The 26166-nt window shown below is 37.3% G+C and overlaps 1 protein-coding gene across 5 annotated transcripts in view; it reads right to left on the reverse strand.

Annotated features, from left to right (window-relative positions):
* rbm10 (RNA binding motif protein 10) overlaps positions 1-26166 on the reverse strand; it is a 367172-nt gene that overhangs the window by 176585 nt on the left and 164421 nt on the right. For all 5 annotated transcript variants that reach the window (XM_039773885.1, XM_039773884.1, XM_039773886.1 and 2 more), the window contains 2 exons: positions 16254-16314; positions 15650-15805 (listed from right to left, as the gene is read on the reverse strand). In XM_039773885.1, the coding sequence (XP_039629819.1) occupies positions 15650-15805; positions 16254-16314 (217 nt within the window). The remainder of the gene's footprint in view (positions 1-15649; positions 15806-16253; positions 16315-26166) is intronic.

Consider the following 26166-nt stretch of genomic DNA (forward strand, 5'->3'; position numbering starts at 1 on the left):
TGGGGGCAAACGATGCACAAGCACCCGGCCCTCCACATTATGAAAAATAAAATGTGATTCATCAGACCAGGCCATTTTCTTCCATTGCTCCATGATCCAATTGTGACGATTACATGCCCACTGTAGTGTGTATGTAAATAGACTCACACACACACACGCTGTACATATACATTATGGAAAGATCAGCCAAGCTACAGACAGACAGACACAGAAGTCCAAAAACATACACGTTTTTTATTTTTCTCAGTCCTCAGCCCAACATAATGCAAAAACCCATAATGCTCAGTCCTTTTACTTCTTCTCTCTTTCTCTTTACTGCCGCCCCCACTCCTCTTTCGCATGTTCTGTCCTCTGCCTCCCACCTCCAGCTCCCCAAATGGAGTGGGGCAGCCTCTTTTAAACTGCATCCGGAAGTGCTCCAGGTGCTCCTCAATCATCTTCCGGCAGCACTTCCAGGTGTGGTGGAAGTACTGCATGAGAACCCAGATCCTCTTCTGGCAGCACTTCCGGGTGTGGTAGAAGTGTTGTAGACCAAGGCTCTGGAGATGTTCAGGCGCGCCCTATTGGTGGCCATGGGCCCCAGTAAAGTTGAGCTTCTAAGCTTTGAGCCATTGGCCCCGATGCAAACCTGGGGTTGTTGAGTCAGGCCACTCTGACAGCCGACACTTACCAGCAGGTGTCCTATACGCGGCTCTGCCAATTCCACCCCCATCGTGTGATCAGTCATCACTGCCATACCCACTGTCGGAAACCTGCTACTCGAGTCTGTTCAGAATCATTCCAGCTCCTTTCGCAAAGGGTTCTATTATTATATGCAGTATCGGTATTACTCACCTGTACCGCTACATCGCTCCAGCTGGGGAATCCCGCACCGTGCCACCTCCACCACTCCTTTACGGCCATCAGGGGCGCATCTGCCATCTCCACCAGCCTTCTGATCACCTCCTGCAGCACCCGCAGGACCTACAAGAGTGACTTCATGGGCTGAAAGCATTTACGTCAGCCAACGGTGGATTCGCGCTCCACTCATACCCACCTGCTGGCTGCAAGCCACAGAATCCCTGCGCAGTCTCATCTTCTGGTTCTGGACTGAGGTTCTTCAGGGCCGCTTTCCACCAGTCAAAAGCGGGCACATGACACACACTGTCCAATCCCTTTCCTATTTCCAAAAGGGCAATCCAGTCCTACACCGTCTCCTCCTCCCTTTGCTTGGGCCCGATGGGGAGAAGAGCTTCCAGGTGCTCTTCGCCCTGTCCTTGGGCGTTGAGCAATCCCTCATCTTCTTTCGCCGTTGTTTTACCCTCGCTCCACAGATCGGCATGCTTTGGCCACAAAGAAGATCTGGGCAGTCCCCTTGTAGAAAGTAAGACCAGGGGACAGCAAGGTAATCTCCGCCAGGCCGAATGCCATTATGCACGAGACTTACCTCCCAGATCCCATCTCTCAGAGCATGCTTCCTCTGGGGGACCTCTTCAGCCACTGTGCCAACAATGCGTGTTTGGGAATTCGCCACTCTCAGGGCTTGTCTGTTCTTCTTTCTCCCCATCAGTAGGAACGGTGCTTCTGTGGACCGGGTCACCTTAAATTCCCTCACAATTCCTTATGTCTCAATCTGCAATGGCAGCAGGCAGCTTGCTCACTCATCCTCAACCAAGGCAGCTGAAGTCTATCACAAAATTCTACGAGCTGAAGTCTGGGAGTTTGGTGGCTGGAATTGTATAGGGTAATTAATAGAGTGGGGAAAATAAGTATTGAATGTGTCAAAGTTTCTCTCAGTAAATATATTTTTAATGGGCCGATTAACATGAAATTTTCACCAGTTGTCAGTAACAACCCTGACATGAAATTTTCACCAGATGTCAGTAACAACCTAGGAAATCCACACATACAAAGAAATTAAAACAAATAAGTCCATTAATTATGTGTAATAAAGTGGAATGACACAACGAAAAAGTATTGAACACATGACGAAAAGGAGATGCAAAATGGCATGGAAAGCCAAAGAAATAGCTGAAATCTATTCAGTATTTAGAAAGCAATCCTGTCCCATATCAGTGGAAATTAATATCAGCTGGTTTCGCCCTAATTGATGGCCTATAAAAAGGTTTCTCATTACCAAGGTGTCATTCAAGAAGCATCCCATGATGGGTAAGAACAAAGAGCTCTCTCAAGACCTTCATAACCTTATTGTTGCAAAACATACTGATGGCATTGGTTCCAAATGTATTTCTAAACATCTGAATGTTCCAGTGAGTACCATTGAGGCCATAATCCAAAAGTGGAAAGAACATCCTTTCACCATAAACCAGCCATGGCCAGGTGTTCCTCACAAGATTTCAAAAGAGCCAAACGAATAATCAGAAAAGTTGTCAAAGAGCCAAGGTCAACTCATGGAGAGCTTCCGAAAGACCTGGAATTAGCAGGAACAGTTGTTTTGAAGAAAACAAATAACGCAATCAGCCTCCATGGCCTCCACTGATAAAGAAAAAACATGTTGAAGCTTGTTTAAAGTTTGATGCACAACATTTGGACAAGCCAATGAAATACTAGGAGAATATAGTCTGGTCAGATGAGACCAAAATTTAACTCTTTTGATGTCACTGCACACACCATGTTTGGAGGGGAAATGGCACTGCACATAATTATGTTGTGCTGTTTTTCAGATTATGGTACTATCATTGAAGGAAGGATGAATGGAGAAATGTACTGGGACATTCTTGATCTGAATCTGCTGCCATCTACCAGGATGCTGAAGATGAAATGAGGGTGGACATTTCAGCAAAACAATGATCTCAAACACACAGCCAAGGAAACTCTCAACTGGTTTCAGAGAAAGAAAATAAAGCTGCTAGAATGGCCCTGTCAATCACCCAACTTGAATCCAATTCAAAATCTATGGAAAGAACTGATGATCAGAGTTTGTGTGGAAGAATGGGGCAAAATCACACTTGAGCAATGCATGTGACTAATTTCTCCATAAAGGGGGCTTCTTGAAAATGTTGTTACTGACAAAGGCTCTTCTACTAAGTACTAAATAAATTTCAGTAAACATGTTCAATACTTATTCCCTGTGTCATTTCAATTTACTACACACAACTTAATACATATAAATCATGACAAATGAAGTCCATATATGTGCGGATTACTCGGGTTGTTACCGACAGTTGGTGAAAATTTCATGTCAATAGCCTCATTAAAGATATATTTACTGAGAAAAATGTTGACACATTCAATAATCATTTTCCCTGCTGTATATTGTTATTTGAAATACATAAATTTCATGCGTGCTCAATGTCTACAATGATCTACAGTATGTAAATAAATGTTAAACACATAACTAAAACAGAAACTATTTTCATTATAATAATGACAAAATGTTGATGTAAAATATATAATGTGAAGTCCAAATATCAAATAAACACTATAACAAAACAAGTGTCTCTCTTGCGCATGTAAACATCCATGCATGGAAATGTCATTATTTGAAAACACTATGACAATTGAACATGAGATGTCATTTGATGCATGGTACTAAGAATGCAGACAGACTTCTTTTTGGGCGCATACACCGTCAGCACAACACTGCAAGATCTAAACACTAGCGTGGAGAATTACTTGCATCCTGAGGTGACTTTAGCTGCAGGTGGAATTTCCTGTTGTGTTGTGGTGCAGCAGTCTATTAGACAGCAAAAGTGACATGAAGATTTTGTCTGTTGCTACAGTTCTGCCTTTGTCCAGAAGTGGCTCCATAACTAGTCTCAAAAAGTCTTTCTCCCGTGGGACAAATGACATCTTTTCCAAAATGAGGAGTGGCACTGTACATGCACTTTGTCGCTAAATCTGCTGCAATCCAAAACTTTATGCCACATTTTCCAGACTAGGTTGAGATGTATTGCAAGAAAGGACAACACACTTTGACTGGAAACAGTTGGTCATTAATAGTAATATGTTGCCCTGGGATTTAACTCAAAACACAGAGATCAATAAAACATGTCCAAGATCACAGCAAATCTGTCATTTTTTTTACACATTCTGCACGGGGGTCTTTGTTGTCAAAGCACAAATTTCGCATGATAGTCTGTTAGTGATTACAGGGCACTGTATCTTTGATTGGCATCAACCACAGCAACAACTGTGGTCATTGGTGCTTTTGTGAAAAAAAACGCCACCACCTCTATACCATGTCTTTATTCATCAGATTGGGGGGAGTGTGAACATGACTGTGAGAATAAAATGAAATAATAAAAAAAAAGTTAACTTTTTTTTTTTTTAAGTACCATAGAATTACACCGGCTGTTACAAACTCAAATCAAATGTATTTCTCTCTATTAAAAAAACAAACTTAGAAGGAGATGAGACGTGATTGTCTCAGAGACACTTTCACGTCCTGTGAGACAAAAGCTTATGCAAAGAGATTTGGAAAAGTCCTGCATGGTGTGAAGGATGGCCGGCCATTTATCCCAGCCAATACCCCAAGCCACCAGGTGGAGCCCTCCTTGCAGCATGGAGGTCCCCAGAAGACCAGTAGGGCATCATGGACAATGGAGTTTTTATGCAAAGCCCTGCTGGATGCCGTGGGAGCCACAGGAGGGAGCTGCAGGGAGGACCGAGGGCTTCTTCGTGCCCTGTGACGCGGAGGTTCGTCATAGGAAGAGTGACGGACTTCCGGGTTGAAGAAAAGGACTATTTATCCTGACCCGGAAGGAATAAGGACTTGTGGACTGTTGGCAGAAACAACTCCGGGTCAGGGAGTATAAAAGGACTATGGGAACTCCCAGACAATGAGCTGAGCTGGGTGGAAGGGTGGCAACGTGTCTGGGAGCTGGAGGATTGTGTATTATTGAATTATTGTGATTTATATGAGTATTGTGGTAAGGAGTGTGCTTTGTTCACTGTGGAAGAAAAATAAAGTCAACATTTGGACTTTTACCTGGTGTCTGGAGTCGTGGACAGGGGTTCAAGGGAGCGAGAGCGCCCCCTATCGTTCACAATGGTTATGTCATACATTTCTTGTAGAGAGAAAGAAACGATATTCACTCACGGGCAGTCATACGTTGCATTGCGACGGTGTAATTCTAAACACGGAATCAAGGTGATACAGGTGATATGACAGAAGTGCACCGCGTGAAATGCAGATCATGCGACATGGCGGCAGCAGCAAGCCAGCACCTAATCGAGCAAAGAGGAGGTTTAAAAAAAAAAAAAAAAAAAAAACTGTGTGTTTGTTTAATACTGTTGTATCACCGTTTAAGAGGGGGTGTTAGATGAGCGATTGCGTCTCCTTGGGGTGCGTTCAGCCCCCCTCTTCACAACGCAAGCGGCAGCGATGCAAAGTGTTTGGTGCATAGCGTTGGGGATTTGTTTGAGCAAAGTGAGCAGGGGGTAAAGCCCCCTAGTTCATTGTATAACAGTAATAATAACAGAAGCTCACTACTCAAAACTGTGATCCCTGGTCCTCCCCACATTTGAACCCGCAACCACTTGATTATGAGACAGCAGATCTTACCTCTACACCAGCCAAGAGGACAGGTCTACTTTGTATTGACTGATATTTGGGCTTCAGTTTTTACACATTTTAACATGTAAATTGAATAATTTATTTTTCTTTGGTTATATTCTTGTATAAAAAATTGCACTTGTTTTGTTATACCTTTTGTGAAAGTGTTTTAATGATATTTGGAGTTCAGTCTTCACACATTATACACTTCACGTCAGCATTTTGTCATTATCACTATAGCATGAAAAAAGTTTCTGTTTTCCTTATGTGTTCAACATTTCTTTCCTCACATTTCCTGTCCTCCTGCATTTACACAGATCAATGTAGACACAGAACACACATGAAATGTATATATTCTAAATAACGAAATATTATTTGCACTGGCTGTTAGAGACTCAAACCAAATATATGATTTTATTCTATAATAGTAACAAAAAGAGCAGATCACTACTCAAAATGTTCATTTTGTGACGTGGAAAGGTTCAAACCCACGACCTTTTGAATAGGAGTCAGCAGTTCTTACCGCTATACTACCAAAGAAGTCATGACAACAAACTACACTAACCCGATTTCTCTTTCTTCAGTTATAGTCTTGAAAAAAGCACACTTGTTTTGTTATATTTGAACCTTTTGTAAAAGTGCTTATTTGACATTTGGACTTTGTTAATACTAAAACATAAAAAAAAAAGTTTGTCTTTTAGGTATGTGTTCAACATTTCTTGCAGTTCCTGTCATACTACACTTATAGATATTTGTAGACATGGAACACAATGAAATGCATGTGCTCCAAATAATAATATATTATTTACCCTACACTGCTCTAAGTACCTCACTTCAAGATAAACAAGGCTTGAGCTGGGAGGGCTTTTAGCCCTTTCGGCTGTGAAGGGGTGGGGGGGCAAAGGGATAGCAGGCTGCTTGCTGTTTGGGTTTATCAACACATTTACAACACAAAAGATGCTGATGGAAAGGTGTGAACGGATTTAAGGTGGGCCGGGATTACAAGTTTTTTCGTAGGCTTTGGTAATTCTAGTGTTAAGAACAGCACCTTACATTTTCAATTGGAAAGAGAAAAGATATATAGAATTTGTAATTTCTGCTTAGTAAACAATAGGCTTATTAGCTTAACAGCAAAATTTTCCTTTTAAAATGTAAACTTGTCAAGCATGTCACTTTGTAGGTCTTCTTGATAAACATCTTATGAGCATTTGATACATTTGCAGCTTATTTACAGATTTGTATTGTGTTTATTATTTGTGTGTGCCACAGAGTATCAATTCTGGTAAGTGCCGCATTATTAAAATGGTAATCCATATTTATAATTACACCATACATCTGCATATTCATTGTTTTTTTTGTTAAAGAAAATGTAAAACTTTTTTTTTTTTAATTAAGATTTATTTCAGATAGGCACATTACAGAAGAAATTAAAGCACATGACAGCTTGTAATTATGAGAAGAATTTTATTTTCCTTAATGCCACAAGTGTTATGGCAAAATATTTTTCCACATATTTTATTACTTAAAGTATATATTTCAAGGAATAATCTTACATAATTTCATTTTGATAGTAAAAAAAAGTTAACAGTTAACACCTATGGTCTACAGTTTAATTATTAAAATACCAAAATTAATACAAACCGGATTCCAAAAAAGTTAAGACACTATACAAATCGTGAATAAAAACTGAATGCAATGATGTGGAGGTGCCAACTTTTAATATATTTTTTTCAGAATAGAACATAAATCACAGAACAAAAGTTTAAACTGAGAAAATGTATCATTTTAAGGGAAAAATATGTTGATTCAGAATTTCATGGTGTCAACAAATCCCAAAAAAGTTGGGACAAAGCCATTTTCACCACTGTGTGGCATCTCACCTTCTTCTTACAACACTCAACAGACGTCTGGGGACCGAGGAGACCAGTTTCTCAAGTTTAGAAATAGGAATGCTCTCCCATTCTTGTCTAATACAGGCCTCTAACTGTTCAATCGTCTTGGGCCTTCTTTGTCGCACCTTCCTCTTTATGATGCGCCAAATGTTCTCTATAGGTGAAAGATCTGGACTGCAGACTGGCCATTTCAGTACCCGGATCCTTCTCCTACGCAGCCATGATGTTGTGATTGATGCAGAATGTGGTCTGGCATTATCTTGTTGAAAAATGCAGGGTCATCCCTGAAAGAGATGACGTCTGGATGGGAGCATATGTTGTTCTAGAACCTGAATATATTTTTCTGCATTGATGGTGCCTTTCCAGACATGCAAGCTGCCCATGCCACACGCACTCATGCAACCCCATACCATCAGAGATGCAGGCTTCTGAACTGAGCGTTGATAACAACTTGGGTTGTCCTTGTCCTCTTTGGTCCGGATGACATGGCGCCCCAGATTTCCAAAAGAACTTTGAATCGTGACTCGTCTGACCACAGAACAGTCTTTCATTTTGCCACACTCCATTATAAATGATCCCTGGCCCAGTGACAACGCCTGAGCTTGTGGATCTTGCTTAGAAATGGCTTCTTCTTTGCACTGTAGAGTTTCAGCTGGCAATGGTGGATTGTGTTCACTGACAATGGTTTCTGGAAGTATTCCTGAGCCCATTCTGTGATTTCCTTTACAGTAGCATTCCTGTTTGTGGTGCAGTGTCGTTTAAGGGCCGGAGATCACGGGCATCCAGTATGGTTTTACGGCCTTGACCCTTACGCACAGAGATTGTTCCAGATTCTCTGAATCTTCGGATGATGTTATGCACAGTTGATGATGATAGATGCAAAGTCTTTGCATTTTTTCGCTGGGTAACATCTTTCTGATATTGCTCTATCTTTCTGCGCAACATTGTGGGAATTGGTGATCCTCTACCCATCTTGGCTTCTGAGAGACACTGCCACTCTGAGAAGCTCTTTTTATACCCAATCATGTTGCCAATTGACCTAATTAGTGTTAATTGGTCTTCCAGCTCTTCGTTATGCTCAAATTTACTTTTTCCAGCCTCTTATTGCTACTTGTCCCAACTTTTTTGGGATTTGTTGACACCGTGAAATTTTGAATCAACATATTTTTCCTTTAAAATGATACATTTACTCGGATTAAACGTTTGATCTGTCATCTACGTTCTATTACAAATAAAATATTGACATTTGCCATCTCCACATCATTGCATTCAGTTTTTATTCACAATTTGTTTAGTGTCCCAACTTTTTTGGAATCCGGTTTGTACTTTAATCTATACTAATAAAAGGCAAAGCCCTCACTCACTCACTCACTCACTCATCACTAATTCTCCAACTTCCCGTGTAGGTAGAAGGCTGAAATTTGGCAGGCTCATTCCTTAAAGCTTACTTACAAAAGTTGGGCAGGTTTCATTTCGAAATTCTACGCCTAATGGTCATAACTGGAAGGTATTTTTCTCCATTAACTGTAATGGAGTTGAGCTGGAATGACGGGGCGGAGTTTTGTGTGACATCATCACGCCTCCCGTAATCACGTGAACTGACTGTCAACGCAGTGGGTAGAAAACCAGGAAGACCTCCAAAAGCGCTTAAGAAAACATGCATTTTATAATTGAGAAGGCAGCGAAACAATAAGAAGTGAGCGAGTGACATATACTACCATATTCATGAGTGTTGCCAGCTCAGAAAGAAAGCAAGGTGTAAACCTAAACTTTAAATTAAGTTCATAGACAGGCTACCGCTGGCGTTTCACATACCCACAGGTAATGCGGGATACAAGTTTAATGAGAGGACGGGATATAAGCGAGAGTTTTGATCACTTTGTAACTAAGTTAAAATTGTAGGTGAAGGGTGTGCTTATGCAAATTCCGAGACTGTGTTTGTGAGGGATTGACAGTTAAGGCGGGTGGGGGAGTCACGTCATCATCTCCCCTCCCACCTCATTTTGCTCTGAGCTGAGCTCCGCGGCTTAACGCTGTCTTCCAAGCAACTTCAGACTGCCACCAAATACTCTACACACTGAATCCTCCAGGCACTACTTACAAAAGTCACATTGACAATCGTGTTACGTTATTTTTAAAATCTTTCCTTTTCTTAGCACAAGCACAGCCGAGAAGCTTCGATGCATGTGCTCCATAACGCGTTAAAAAATAATGCATTTAATCACACTTTGCATTACAAGCAAAGGGGAGCTTTGTCAATGCATGATTTCCTGGTACACGGATTACATTGATCAGCGCATCACGATTCATTTTACCCTCGCACCACCTTAGTTTGAGAAGAAGTATGAAAAAATATGAGGTTAACACAGAAAAACAGATCACCAATTCAAGCTTTATGAATAATCGATTAAGCCATCAATAATTGTTTTGGTAAAGCCATCCTCCTTCCATTTTATAATTTTTCCGCCACTAGCCATGATTAAATGAACGGTAAAAAAGTAAGAGCAAAGCGAGGGTGACTTATTAGGCAGGCATATATATGACAGCAACACTCATGACAATGTCAATCATGTTACGTTATTATTAAAATGTTTCCTTTTCTTTTTCATTACTTTTAACACACTACTTCTACGCTGCGTAGGCGGTATTTTGCTATATATATATATATATATATATATATATATATATATATATATATATATGAATGAATGACCTCCAAGGAGCGCTGAGACTTTTGATATCATGAACGTGTCTGCAAACTGGGGTCTCCTGCCCAGCAAAGTCGAGCAGCCAGCGCAGCATAGCTGTGCCGGCCTTTGAGACGCTGACTGCGCTTCTGCCTTAAGTCAAAGTGAGCACTTTTAATTTTTTTCATCCTCCCCCTGCGCTATAGCCCAGACAAGTGCAAACACAGGACCCCTTTTCTACACCACGGCAAAATAATATTAAGGCGATTCACACTTTCTTTTGCACGATATCGATTATCAGGTCCTCACCTCGAATTATGAAGACACGCACACGAGTGCAGGACTGACAGTGCCATCACAGCCGATTAATGGCGGGGACGTCTCACCAGTCTACACAAGACCCACCGCGACTGTCCCCAAAAGGCGATCAGAACGTCAGCGAACACATCTCTCTATACTATATAAAAGAAAAGGCAACTTTCCTTTCTTTACACCTTTTTCCTTTTATCCCAAACCAAAGCCTTTCTCTCTTAACACTGCAGAGGACACAAAACTAATTTTCTTTAAATGCGGTAAGGCACATTACCAGAGGCACAAATTTGAGCGTTCACATAGAAAATGTAATTTCAATGTACCTGTACTTCTTAAAACGTTAATTTTTACTGTTTAATAACTTATAGACTATAATTTATTATTTTCCCTTGCACTCAGTGACCAAACCTATACACACACATATAGACACATACAAACATACACACAAGTATATGTATGTGTATATATACACACACACACACACATATATATATATAATTTGTGTGTGTGTATGTATGTGTGTGTGTATATATATGATGTAGATAGGTATGTATATATATATATATACATATATATATATATATATATATATATATATATATATATATATATATATATATATAGATATAGATATAGATATACATATATATCTATATCTATATATATATCTGTATATATATCTATATCTATATATATATCTGTATATATATCTATATCTATATCTATATATGTGTGTATGTATGTATGTATGTATGTATGTATGTATGTATGTATGTATGTATGTATGTGTGTGTATATATATGACAGCATAATCCAAGCTGTGAGAAAACAGTAAAAGGAGGCGTGTCAGACGTTGTGGTACATTATCTGATGCAGCTGCGAAACCAACTTCGTGGACGCTGCCGCCAAATACACAAAACAATTACTTTGACAATCATGTTACATTATTTTTAAAATGTTTCCTTTTCTTTTCATAACTTCTTTAACACATGACATCGCTGTGAAGCGCGGTATTTTGCTATATATATATATATATATATATATATATATATATATATATATATATATATATCACGGTGACAAAACAATTACATTGACAATCATGTTACGTTATTTTCAAAATGTTTCCTTTTCTTTCTCTTTTCTTCTTTAACACACTACTTCTCCGCTGCCAAGCACGGGTATATATATATATATATATAGATAGATAGATAGATATGAGAACAACACTCATATCAATGACAAAACAATTACATTAACAACCATGTTACGTTATTTTTAAAATTTTTCCTTTTCTTTTTCGTACCTTCTTTAACACACTACTTCTCCGCTGCGAATCGCGGGTATTCTGCTAGTATAGAACATATTGTTTATATGCATTTGGTTATGCAGGAGTTTAGTGTGTAAAAAGTTTTTCAAAGTAAGAGAAAAAAAGCAACAAAGAAATTAGTATCAGCCAATCCTTAACATGAAATCGGTGATCGGTATCAGTTTGATATTCCACCACTGCTGCTTCAAGGTCCACAGAAGCTGAGCAGTGAACATAATGTAAATTTATTTACAGGGATTCTTTTTCCCTAAAGTATTTCTATTTATGCAAAGCAGAACAAAAAACTGTTTTTAAAACACAATATAGCACCAATATCAGCATAAAATGCAGATAACATCAAAGTACTGTATTAGGAAAGTATTCATATTTGTACTTTTGCTGAACATTGCTAATTTTAAATATCTATTGTACATAAATCACAACTCCATAGTACTAAAAATAAAACAAACAATTTACCAAAAATTAATTGTTTGTATTTAGGATAAATGTCTAATATGACTTTCACAACTTCCAGTCTGTCTTAAATTCAGCCCAACACCCTTAAAATATGTACTGCACATTTCTGGCACTGCAATCTCTGATCTAAAATGGTAGTCACACAATTTAAATTAAGTCATGAAAGAAAAATAAAAACTAGGTAAGCCATACGGATAACTAAAAACAATATACTAAGGATCTGAAATGGGTTATAAGGGTAGCAGATAACACATTGATACAAGACCTTTTGGAATGACAACTTACTGGTGAGTTTTGTGTTCGCAGTTCTTTTTGTTTTGTAAAATCACCCTTCTATTTTCAGAAATTTTCATATATTGGTTTTATAAATTCTCCAATTGTATACTTCTATGCTTCCCTGTGAAGGCTTAGAGGATGATGTTTTAAAAGATATTAAATTTCTTTATGAAACCAAATTGCCCATGATGGTGTAAAAATTAATGGAGTTCACAATGAACTGAACCCCATGTGGATTTGATTACTACACTGCATCCAAGACTGCATGCACAACCATTTCATCTTCCTGTTTTACTTTTGTGTGTTTAACTGATGCTGCTGTAGCAATTATTAAAGATTATGACATTATTTAAAGAGATATAAAGTATTTTAACTATTTTTTAATTCAACCATTCATTTTCTAGATTTATGCAAGTTTACACTAGGTTGAACATTACTAAAATCTAACCCGGAGGGACAAAACATAAAAGTCATGAGTGGAAAATAAACTTTTTATCTCTTTTAAACAAGCATTGATAATTGCACTATAAAGAAGGCAGAACTCAATAATCCCTTTATATAGTGCATATATTGTACATGTCTTTGTGTAAGTGAGAGTAAAATTCATTTAGGAATAAAATCACCACACAGGCAAGGACAAAGCTAAAGATTCAAAGAAAGCAGAAAGAGAGTTGATGCTGTTGATTCACTGGGGTTGCTGGTAGTAGGTGACAGCGGGGACAGAGAGACCACGCTCAGTTCTGATAATGTGCTGGAGATAGGCAACTTTTCATTGCCCGCCTCAATCTCAGTTTTGCTTCCACCTTCACTCTTGACTGGAGCCAATGCTACAGCATGAGGTCCCAGCAGATACGTACCTTCGTCTGTCTCTTCCAAGTCAGTCTCTACCAGGCCGTATCATGATCTTGAGTCCAGTTTAGATGTTGTTGAAGCTTGAGCTGCATTTTCCTTCTCTTTCTGAACTCTTGATCTGCGGCTCATCAAGCTACTCTAAACCAGCCCCAAAGCCTGTTTGTATTAACAACATTATTTCAAACTACTTCAAACTATAATGTTGTACAAGACAAGGATGCACCCTATTACCACTGCTCTTTGCAGTTGCCATTGGCCATTCACTTTCAAAATGTATCAGCGATAAAGAGGATTACCAAAGATGGACTTAAACAAAAAATATCACTATATGCAGATGATATGGTACTGTACATATCAGACCCACAAACTTCCATACCAGCAGTCCTCAATGTACTAGCAGAATTTCAAAAGATATCTGGACTCAAAATTAATTTGAATAAAAGTGTCCTTTTCAAGTGCACTTTCTAGCACACAATATTAGACTGGACAACTTCCCATTTATTTTAGCATATCAGTTCAAAAACCTTGGAGTAAACATCACAAGTAAATATAGGGATCTTTTTCAACAAAATTTTGCTTTCTGCATGAAAAAAATTAAACAAGATGTGAACAGATGGTCTACCCTTCATCTCACATTAGCAGAGAGAATCAAAATTGTCAAGATGAACATCCTTCACAAGTTTCTATTTCTATTTCAGAGCAGCCACATATACATTAACAAATTGTTCTTTAAGAAATTAAATTCAATTATAATGTTATTTATTTGAAATTCAAAATATCCACGTGTCTGAAAGGCAATTCTACAATAGCCTAAAGCAGAATGATGCATATCAAGACTTAACGTTCAATTGTATTACTATATGGCAAATAGACAAGCTACAAAGACCTGGACATCAACCCGAAATTGACATATGAACACAAGCCTAGTCTGCAAAAGAAATACAACCTTGCTGTACTTTATATGCCCTACTTTGTGCCTCAATAAATACAAATTATTTTCAGTATACTGATGTCCAGTTGTCCATCAATCACTCAGAATATGGAACCAATGTAGGAAACACTTTAAGACAGCTCTTATTTGTTGCACATGATATTCACTTTTTCTACTCTCTCAAACCTGTACAGTATTTAATGTTTGGAAAACATCTGGCATTGAAACACTTAGAGATTTATATATAGATAATGCATTTGCGCCTTATGAACAATTGTGTTTCAAATTTAACTTTCCATTCACACAATTTTTCCACTATTTTCAAATCAGAATCTTTGGTAAAAGGAACCAGCCCAAGTTTCTTTCCACCCATTTCTCTTCCAGAAAACAATAGTGATAATCTGGAAGACTCAGACAGCATCTCAATATATAATATATAAAAAGTCTCCTACTTTCTAAGATCATATGGTATGTTGGGAAAAGGATCTTTCACTTAACATCTCTGAAAAAGCATAGAAGGCAGCCATGCATAAAATACACCCTAGCTCCATATACACAAAGCATTCAATTATTCAACTTAAAATCTTTTAGATAGCACATTTATCTAATTTAAAATTGCCCAAAATGTATCAAGGGCATGATCAAATATGTGAATGTTGAAATTTCGCTCCAACCTCAATGGGACACATGTTTTGGGGGTTTGCCAAATTAACATTCTTCAGGACAAAAATCTTTGAATGCCTATCAGATAGCCTTAATGTCACAAACATTCCCAACGCATTAACAGCCACATTTGGTGTACTCCTGAATGGGCTAAAGTTGAGAAAGACAGATTGATTGTGGTTAAATGAAGTTATACTATTTGAAATTGGAAAAAACTAAATTCTCACTTAGTGGATCTTTTGAAAAAGTTTTTAAAATATGGCAAGATATAATTAATCAAATATTAGAATACACATTTACATTGGGGAAATAGACATTCTCTTTTCTTTGTTGCTTTTAAAGATTTGCTCTTGTGGTAGGTTCTCTCTTTCTTTTAGGGTGGGAGTTGAATTATGGGTTCTTAAATTTGACTTGACTGTATGAAATGTTGTTTTCGTCAAATAAAATCAATAAAATGAAAAAGCAGCACTATTCAATGTGTTCAGTGTCCGCAATGTCTGCTATGAAACTAATTTACATTTATGCAAGAAACAGAAAGTAACATATTAATCAGTAGCAATCATTTTACTATTATTTGTGATAGACTAATTTTTTTTTACTCATTGAAAACTGCTACAGAAAAGTCTACATGATACTGAACTAGTTCAACAACAATATATCACAAAACTAGGCAAAACATTTTTCAATATTAAAAATACCCACTTATAGAAAACCACTGCCCCAATAAAAACTATATAATGTCAAATAACTTACTGTCATTGGCAGCCTCGGCAGTTTGAGGTGCGAGTTCCAAAGGATGAGGGGCAGACTGACTATAATGACTTGGCAAAGGTAATAGGCCTTGAGAAGACTCATTTACATGTTCCAAAGGTATGTCTTGGTGGGCAAGAGGTAACTTTAACTCAGTTTCTGCAATGTTAGAGAAAAATCAATCCCGAGGCTCTTAAAAATTTGTATTTACATAGGTTCATTCTGCTGATGTAATATACTGTAAGATTTCAGAGTTAAAAAATAAGTAGGATCTACTTCAAGTTTTTAACTTCACAATTAACACAATAAAACGCTGATCAAACAATACTAGCAATTGTAGTTCAATGTAAAACATGTATGCAATTTCTAGAAGTAGTTCATCTTTATTTGAAACCAGGCAAGTTACTTAAGTCACCCATCAGACAAATAAAAAACATGTCTGAAAATATCTAGTGTTAAATTCTAGGAACTGTTCATGCAGATACAAAGTCAAGCTGATGTAGTTGTAGCTTAATAACAGATGGACTAGCTAAAGGCTTTCAAATTTAGTAAACTTCAGTCACATTTGGGACAAAATTAGATTTGATCAAGTTTAACACACCAGTACCTGTTTTTGAAACTCCACACTTGAAACACTTTTCCCGTCGTTTGAAATTCTGTACACCACACTGTAAGTGGGGAAAGAAAATGCATGTTTTACTTCTAAAGTTCAAAAGATTAGCATTGTTAGAAAGAAGAAAAAAATCTGTCACATTTTTCATCACATTATGCAAGTCTATAGCAACGCACTAAGTATTTCTAAACTAAAAGCAAGCATGAAGCTTTACCAGGCCATGAGCCACACTATAGTATGGAGCAACATGCCAGCTCCAAGTTCATGAAAGGTAAAACAAATAATCATATTGAGGAAATAAAAGATACAGCTGCAGCATTAATACTACAACTTCCAGAACATCCACTGAGAATATAACACAATCACAATCTTTTGCTAAGGATATCATACTCTGTAAGGTGAAAGGGGGTAGGGAAAACTGGAGAGTGAGGAAACCTAATAACAAAAGGAGTTTAAAATCTTCCCTGAACATAACTGGAAACTAATGTGGCATTTTAAGAAATTAAGTTATTATGTTGAACTTCAATAAAGATACAACACTACTATTGATAACAACAAAGTTTTGTTTATTTCGCACTCACTCAGACACTGACACTAATAACAAAAAAAAACCTCACTTACTATTAACCAGAGCATAACTTTAATAATAGGAACGCAGTACTGTAATACTACAAATAAGGCAACATAAAGAAGATATAGATCTTAATCTTATCTTTATTTCTCTTTAAGAAAAAAATGTAAACTGCACAACATGTATTACCTCCAATTTATATGCACAGGTGATCTAATCATTACCCTACCACAAATAAAAAATATGGCTATACTAGTCATTTAATTTAAAAGTACAAAAGGAGATGCCCCTTTTCTGTAAGACAGTCAGAAAGCAGGTACTTTGTACATAACCACAAAACACAATGGGCATTTTGCTCTTGAACAAGTTCTTTAATCCCACTTAATTCTAGATAAATATCTTCACTGTTGCATATTTGGTGGATTGAAATGCATCAACCAAAGAGTTTGTTTGCAACACAAATGAGCATTGTTTCTTCAGTCACAGACTGTAAGATCTGATAAAAATGCACAGAAAGCAGACTGCACTATCAATGCCGTCAGCCATTCTCGGGGGTTTCTCCTTTGCACTTCTCTGAATTCTTTTCTACTGCCAAGAAAATGGTGAGAATTGTCATCTTGCTCTTGCCAAAATAATGAAGTGCCCTCCTTTTTTGCCACCATAAGGAAGACTCCCAAGTTAGGCGAATCTGTTCCTAGGTGCTGAAACTTCTATGCCACTTTCAAAAAATAAATTTTGCAAATGACTTCCTTGGTTTCATGTATTGTTTTGCATAGTAGCATGTTTGTACTGGATGTGAAGATGCAGGCATCAAACCTGACATCAAGTCTGCTTTGTCTAGCAACCCATAGAATCTGTCTTTTTTTTTTTTTTTTAAACTTTAGTTGCTCCAGATAAGGTGAACATTCCTTTTTATGGCTACAGAAAGTTCTATGGAAGTGGATTGAAGGTGTAAGTGTGTAGGTATACACACACACACATATATATATATATATATGTGTATATATATATATATATATATATATATATATATATATATATATATATATATATATATATATATATATATATATATATATATATATATATATATATATATATATATATATATGTATATATATATATATATATATATATATATATATATATATATATATATATATATATATGTATATATACAGTGGTGTGAAAAACTATTTGCCCCCTTCCTGATTTCTTATTCTTTTGCATGTTTGTCACACAAAATGTTTCTGATCATCAAACACATTTAACCATTAGTCAAATACAACACAAGTAAACACAAAATGCAGTTTTTAAAAGATGGTTTTTATTACTTAGGGAGAAAAAAATCCAAACCTACATGGCCCTGTGTGAAAAGTAATTGCCCCTGAACCTAATAACTGGTTGGGCCACCCTTAGCAGCAATAACTGCAATCAAGCGCTTGCGATAACTTGTAATGAGTCTTTACAGCTCTGGAGGAATTTTGGCCCACTCATCTTTGTAGAATTGTTGTAATTCAGCTTTATTTGAGGGTTTTCTAGCATGAACCGCCTTTTTAAGGTCATGCCATAGCATCTCAATTGGATTCAGGTCAGGACTTTGACTAGGCCACTCCAAAGTCTTCATTTTTTTTCTTCAGCCATTCAGAGGTGGATTTGCTGGTGTGTTTTGGGTCATTGTCCTGTTGCAGCACCCAAGATCGCTTCAGCTTGAGTTGACGAACAGATGGCGGACATTCTCCTTCAGGATTTTTGGTAGACAGTAGAATTCATGGTTCCATCTATCACAGCAAGCCTTCCAGGTCCTGAAGCAGCAAAACAACCCCAGACCATCACACTACCACCAACGTATTTTACTGTTGGTATGATGTTCTTTTTCTGAAATGCTGTGTTCCTTTTACGCCAGATGTAACAGGACATTTGCCTTCCAAAAAGTTCAACTTTTGTCTCATCAGTCCACAAGGTATTTTCCCAAAAGTCTTGGCAATCATTGAGATGTTTCTTAGCAAAATTGAGACGAGCCCTAATGTTCTTTTGCTTAACAGTGGTTTGCGTCTTGAAAATCTGCCATGCAGGCCGTTTTGCCCAGTCTCTTTCTTATGGTGGAGTCGTGAACACTGACCTTAATTGAGGCAAGTGAGGCCTGCAGTTCTTTAGACGTTGTCCTGGGGTCTTTGTGACCTCTCGGATGAGTCGTCTCTGTGCTCTTGGGGTAATTTTGGTCGGCCGGCCACTCCTGGGAAGGTTCACCACTGTTCCATGTTTTTGCCATTTGTGGATAATGGCTCTCACTGTGGTTCGCTGGAGTCCCAAAGCTTTAGAAATGGCTTTATAACCTTTACCAGACTGATAGATCTCAATTACTTCTGTTCTCATTTGTTCCTGAATTTCTTTGGATCTTGGCATGATGTCTAGCTTTTGAGGTGCTTTTGGTCTACTTCTCTGTGTCAGGCAGCTCCTATTTAAGTGATTTCTTGATTGAAACAGGTGTGACAGTAATCAGGCCTGGGGGTGGCTATGGAAATTGAACTCAGGTGTGATACACCACAGTTAGGTTATTTTTGAACAAGGGGGCAATTACTTTTTCACAGAGGGTCTTGTAGGTTTGGATTTTTTTTCTACCTAAATAATAAAAACCATCATTTAAAAACTGCATTTTGTGTTTACTTGTGTTATATTTGATTAATGGTTAAATGTGTTTGATGATCAGAAACATTTTGTGTGACAAACATGCAAAAGAATAAGAAATCAGGAAGGGGGCAAATAGTTTTCACACCACTGTATATATATATATATATATATATATATATATATATATATATATATATATATATATATATATATGTGTATATATATATATATATATATATATATATATATATATATATATATATATATATATATATATATATATATATATATATATATATATATATGTATATATATATATATATATATATATATATATATATATATATATATATATATATATATATATATATATATATATATATATATATATATACACATACTAAAGAGAATAATTGCAAGGCTACAAGAGAAGTAGTGTGTTAAAGAAGGTACAGAAAAGAAAGGAAAAATTTTGAAAATAACGTAACATGATTCTCAATGTAATTGTTTTGTGTATTTGGTGGCAGCGTCACAAAGTTATTTTCGCCTAGCTGCATCAGAAAATGTACCACACGCGTCTGACATGCCTCCTTTTTACTGTTTTATCACAGCTTGATTGTTGCTGTCATATATATATATATATATATATATATACACACACACACACACACATACACATACATACACACATACATACATACACACATATATATATACACACACATACATACATACATACACACACACAAATTATATATATGTGTGTATGTATGTATGTGTGTGTGTGTATATATATTATTCTTTTCCTACCTTGTCAATTGTGTAATGCGTTTTTTGAACAGGTTTGATGCATGGAAGTGATCACTGCGTACTCAGCGTTCAGTCAGTTCACGTGAGTTGCTCTCTTGTGTGATGTTGCGATGTCCACGGCTTTATTTAATGTTAGCTAAGACCCGTCACTTAAAAGTTTCTCGCTACAGCAATTTTAACTCCGTTAGAAAGTGATCAAAAGTCTCGTTTATACCTCGTGTCTTCTCATTAAACTTGTATCTCGCGAATAAAGTATCCAACGAAGGCATGACAAACGGCAACGTGTCCATAAACTTAATTTAAACTTACGGATTACACCGTACTTTGTTTCCGCTGTAGCTGCACTTATGAATAAGCTTGTATGCGTTTTTCTTCAGCGCTCTTTGGGGCTCTTCCTTGTTTTCTATGTACTGCGGTCAAGGTCAGTTCACGTGATTACGTGGGAGGCGTGATGATTTGACATGCAACTCCGCCCCCCACGGCCATCGAGCTGAAGTCCATTACAGTATATGGAGAAAAATAGGTTCCAGTTATGACCATTACACGTGGAATTTCGAAATGAAACTTGCCCAACTTTTGTAAGTAAGCTGTAAGGAATGAGCCCGCCAAATTTCAGCCTTCTACCTACACGGGAAGTTGGAGAATTAGTGATGAGTGAGTGAGTCAGTGAGGGCTTTGCCTTTTATTAGTATAGATTTGAGAAAAATCATTTTCCATTGATGAAGACACACAGTTTCAGCTGATGTGTTACTGGTTTAATGTGCACACTATCTACACTTGACATGTCAAAATACAATTTTTTGTCAGCAATCCACCCCAAAGATCCATAAACTCTAAAATTTCACAGTTTATGTTTATGTCTGATGCTTTGCCAGCTGTCTAAGTTCATATATCTCACAGTTTGGCCCTTTTTTAGACTAATACAGTGACTCTGTCTTAACCCAAAACTATGCTAAGCTTCAGCATCAGCATCTTCTGTAGGGGACTGAAGAGTTTAGAGTCTCCAATTCATCTTCATGTTTGATAAATCTTTTGCTTCATCCCTGTCACTGTTGGTAGTATGTTGTCATCTTTAGTTATTATTTTATGTAGTCTGGAATGGTGTACTCTTGCATGCATGCCTTCAAGTCTCACAAATATCACAACTCCATCCTGTCCAATGACAACTCCAGGTCCCTTTCATTCTGTGCAGTCAACCCTTTTGTAGTACACTTTGTCTCCTGTCTCAAATTTTTCATTTATAGCAATGATCTGTTTCTGGACTGCTCTCCCATATTCTGTCTGAACACTCAGCTTCAAAAAAATAGTTTTCTTGAAATATGCAGTGCCAAAATATGTTCTCCCACGGACACATTCCTAGTGGTTCCTTTTAGGGCAGTTGGCCTATCCATGAAGACAGAGGGAAGATTTGGGCTTTGGCCAAACACTAGGTGAAATGGGTTGTACCCATTAATATATTATGCATTGTATGCTTTGCCATTAGTCCTCAACCCAATGCTGGCTCCCAGTTATATCCCGTATTCTTTCTCACTTTCAGTATATATTTCCATAACAGACTGATTATGTCTCTCAAGTAGCCCATTATTCCAGGGACCGTATGCAGCTCTCTCTTCCACGTCTCTGATTCTGTCATGATCAAACTCCACAACATTATCACTTAATTGTTTCTGTGGAGCTCCATGTATGTTTATCCAAGAAATAATTATTTCACAATTTTTGAATGTCTTTTAGCATTTACTTTCTGCATTGAAACATGTCAACCCTTCGTAACTCAGGTTTCGTGAACTCTCTTAAGTGCTCGGCTGGGATGTATTGCACCCCAATGTTATTTATGGAGAAGTGATAGTAAGAAATATTTTAAATACAATTTAATTAATCTTAGAATATATAAAAATCTTAGAAGATATTAAAAAAAAAGAGTCTTTAGCTCCACTTCATCAGTTTTTCCGACCCTAGATTTGTTGTTCTATCCTGCGGCAACCTTATTGATGCATTTGTTAGTGCAGTCAAGAAACATCTCCATTTTGTCTGGCTCTATAAACTATTCAAATCACTGAGAGATGTTGAATTTGTTACATTCCCTTTGACTCTGGGCTATTCCTTTATAATGTTATGAGCTCTGGTGCGAACTTTGCTTTGGTTTTACCATTTGGAGGATTTGCCTTTTCCTACATAGTAGCTTTCCTGCTGTGTTTCATCATTGTCATCTGCATCAGCATCTTCAGATGAGTCTGTATCATGTTCACGGTGGCTGATGTGTTCTGGTTCTAAGTCTGAATTTGACTCTGGTTCTTATTCGGAATCACTCTGTTCACTCGGTTCAGATTCACTTTCAACCTCCTCCAAAAGTCTGACAACCCTATCCTGGGCTTCCTCGTAACTCATCTGTAAACAGTGGAATTTCGTCAAAAGCAAATAAGCTATAAAAAAGCTATCAAAGCTCCACGTCACGCCATCTATGTGAAATACGCATAACTTTGGCAACTGGGGTGTGCAACACCCCACCCAAGTAACGATGGGTTAATATATTAATGATATGAAAAGATCATAGTCCTGGTTCAAGTTCATGTAAGCCCATAGCCAAAATTCCATTGTATTTAGAAGCTAGTAACAAACCAACAGCTGGTCTGAGTTTGGGTTTGCCATATTTCACATTTTATGTCTTAATTTTCAACAATTTTCTTAAATAAAGAGGCACACTCTGCACCCTCACTTCCTGAGCTATAAAGCAATTTCAATAATCTGTCCATTGAAGCCTGTCCAAATTGCAGGTGAAGTTTCAGAAAGCCTTTTGCATCTCCACTGTACTCATGTTTTCTGAGACTGCTACAATTTCACATCACTCTAATGTTTCTTTATTTAAGATGTTCACGCAGTAGTGACCTGAGCTAGTTAACTCAAGACTCACTAGCTGATTAAGCATCACTGCTTTATCATTTTCCATAGCAACAAATGTCTCTGCCCTTTTTAAGGATGATTTACTTAACAACAATGGGATGTCAATTGGAACCACTTCTGTTTCAATAATACATCGTCTCTGTCTAATCTCTGCAGCAATTTTAGCTTGTTTTGTGGAATATACAATTTTGCCATCTCCAAATCTGAAAACTCTGCTGCTTGAAATGTTTGAGTTTAGCATCCTGAGTTTGATTACTATGTAAACAATGTAATGTTGAATTCTTCAAAATCCTTTTTTTTTTTTTTTTTTTTAATTTTCCTCTGTTATATTAGCTCGTTCATTTTTATCTGGGCAATCTATAACCCAGTGATAAGTGCTCTGACAAATAATGCATCTTGATCTTCTACGATACTTATTGTCTAATGGAATATTGACTGGCAATGGTGACCTCCTCTAAATGTTTTGCAAATGCAGCCTGTTATACTGTTTTTAACTGGTGAAATACACAGTTTCTTAAGTTACATTAATGCGCATTGATACCAGAGATGCCTTTTCACCAAAAACCCTCTTTAGCACTGACTTCTTTGAGCAAAGGTAAGCTCAGTACATGCTGTGAATGCCATTCAACTTTGTTTGCATCTAAACATGCAGTATCCAACAACTTAAAAGCAAGGACGGTATCTGGGAAAGTCATGTTACATTTATGCATGTGAGAGTATCTCTGCTTGAAAACATTACACCACAGAAACTGTACTTGTCCTATTAACACTAGAATCCCTGAAGCCTGTAAAAACTTGTAATCCCGGACCACCTTTAAATTCCTTCACACCTCTCCATCACTGTCTTTTGTTTTGTAAATGTGTCGATCAGTACAAGCAGCAAGCAGTCTGCTAAGAATGTCCCCCAGCTCCAGACTCCTTATTTGCGTGTGATGTGCCTGGAGTTGTATAAGGCAAATAATATGGTATATTGTTATTGAAACATATACATTTCATGTGCGTTCCATGTCTACAAAGATCTGGGTAAGTGTAGGATGAAAGGAAATATGAGGCAAGCAGTGCTGAACACATACCTAAAGCAGAAACGTTTGCCATGTTATATTAATAATGATGTGAGTGTATAATGTGCATTTTAATTCAAGAATATAACCAAAGTAAACAAAAAAAAACTCATTCAATTTACATGTTGCTTTCAATGAGTTACAAACCCAAGTTCAAAACTCAATCGACAGAAAGTTAATACATATTCTTGGATGGTGCAGAGGTAAGAACTGCTAACTTATATACAAAAAGTTGCCAATTTGAATCCTGTCGCGCCATGTTTTGAGTAGTGATCTGCTACTATTATTATTTCTATAATATAATAAAAACATACATTTGATTCGAGTCTGCAACACCCAGTGTTTAATGTTTAATGTAGTGCTTTTTTTTTTTTATTATTACCCACACACCGAGTTCTCCATCTCAGGATTTAGGGTGAGAAACTTATAATAGCCAGAAGTTATCCTTCATAAGATTTTTATCTTTAGATATAGGTAACACTGTAACATTAACTGGCTTTGTTCTATGTATTAAACTGAAGTTGCGTTCCAGAACCCCCCGCGATAGATGAAAATCCACAAAGTAGAAACCATATGTTTGTATGGTTATTTTTATATATTTTAAGCCCTTAAAAACTATCCCACACTCTTAACATTATTAGAGCCCTCTAGACATGAAATAACACCCTTTAGTCAAAAGTTTAAACTGTGCTCCATGACAAGACAGATATGACAGTTGTTTCTCACAATTAAAAGAATGCAAACATATCTTCTCTTCAAAGGAGCGCCGTCAGGAGCAGAGAATGTCAGAGAGAGAGAGCGCGAGATAAAAACAAACAATCAAAAAATCAATACGTGCTTTTAAGTATGCCGAAGCACTGCGATAAAGCGGCATTTTGTAGAGGAGTGTCCGTATCCTCTAGGCAAACAGCCTCTGTGCAAACAGCCCCTCTGCTCACACCCCCTCCGTCAGGCGCAGAGAATGTGAGAGAGGGTGAATGAGAGAGAGAAAAGCAAACAATCAAGCACTGCGCGGGAAGCATATCTTATATCATTAAGGAGTTTTAGTTGATATATAATACATGCTCTGATTGGGTAGCTTCTAAGCCATCCGCCAATAGCGTCCCTTGTATGAAATCAACTGGGCAAACAAACTGAGGAAGCATGTACCATAAATTAAAAGACCCATTGTCCGCAGAAATCCATGAACCAGCGAACAATCTGTGATATATACTTAGATATGCTTACATTTAAATTCCGCGATAGAGTGAAGCCGCGAAAGTCGAAGCGCGATAGAGCGAGGGATTACTGTATACGTATGGTTCAAGGTTAGTGATGTTTAGTTTCTTTGCATGGTCGTCTTTCTCCAGACACATGGAAGGATTTTTCAGCATTCTTTCTTTTCCTTGTTCAGGAGGTCTCCTTCATCCCTTTAACACTAGAATTACCAAAACCTATGAAAAAACTCATAATCCCAGCCCACCTTAAATCCGTTCGCACCTCTCCGTATGCGTCTTTAGTATTGAAAAAGTTTCGATCAGCACAAACAGCAAGCAGTCTGCTATCACATCCCTCCGCCCACCGCAGCTAGCAGTTCCATTTTGGAATACATGCATTTCATGTGTGTTCTGTGTCTACAACAATCTATGTAAACACATCATTAAAGCAGAATGTTTTAGTAATAATTGACAAAATGTAGACATGAAGTGTATAATGTGTGAAAACTGTAGTCCAAATATCAAATAAACACTTTCAAAAAAAGTAGAAGTATAACAAAACAAGTGCAATTTTATTCAAGACTAGCAAAATACCCGGGCATCGCAGCGGCGAAGTAGTGTGTTAAAGAGGTAATGAAAAAGAAAAGGAAGCATTTTGAAAATAATGTAACATGATTGTCAATGTAACTGTTTTGTCACTATTGTGAGTGATGAGTGTTGCTGTCATATATATATATATA

The sequence above is a fragment of the Polypterus senegalus genome, chromosome 13 (assembly GCF_016835505.1).
Source record: "Polypterus senegalus isolate Bchr_013 chromosome 13, ASM1683550v1, whole genome shotgun sequence".
Taxonomy (NCBI): Eukaryota; Metazoa; Chordata; class Cladistia; order Polypteriformes; family Polypteridae; genus Polypterus; species Polypterus senegalus.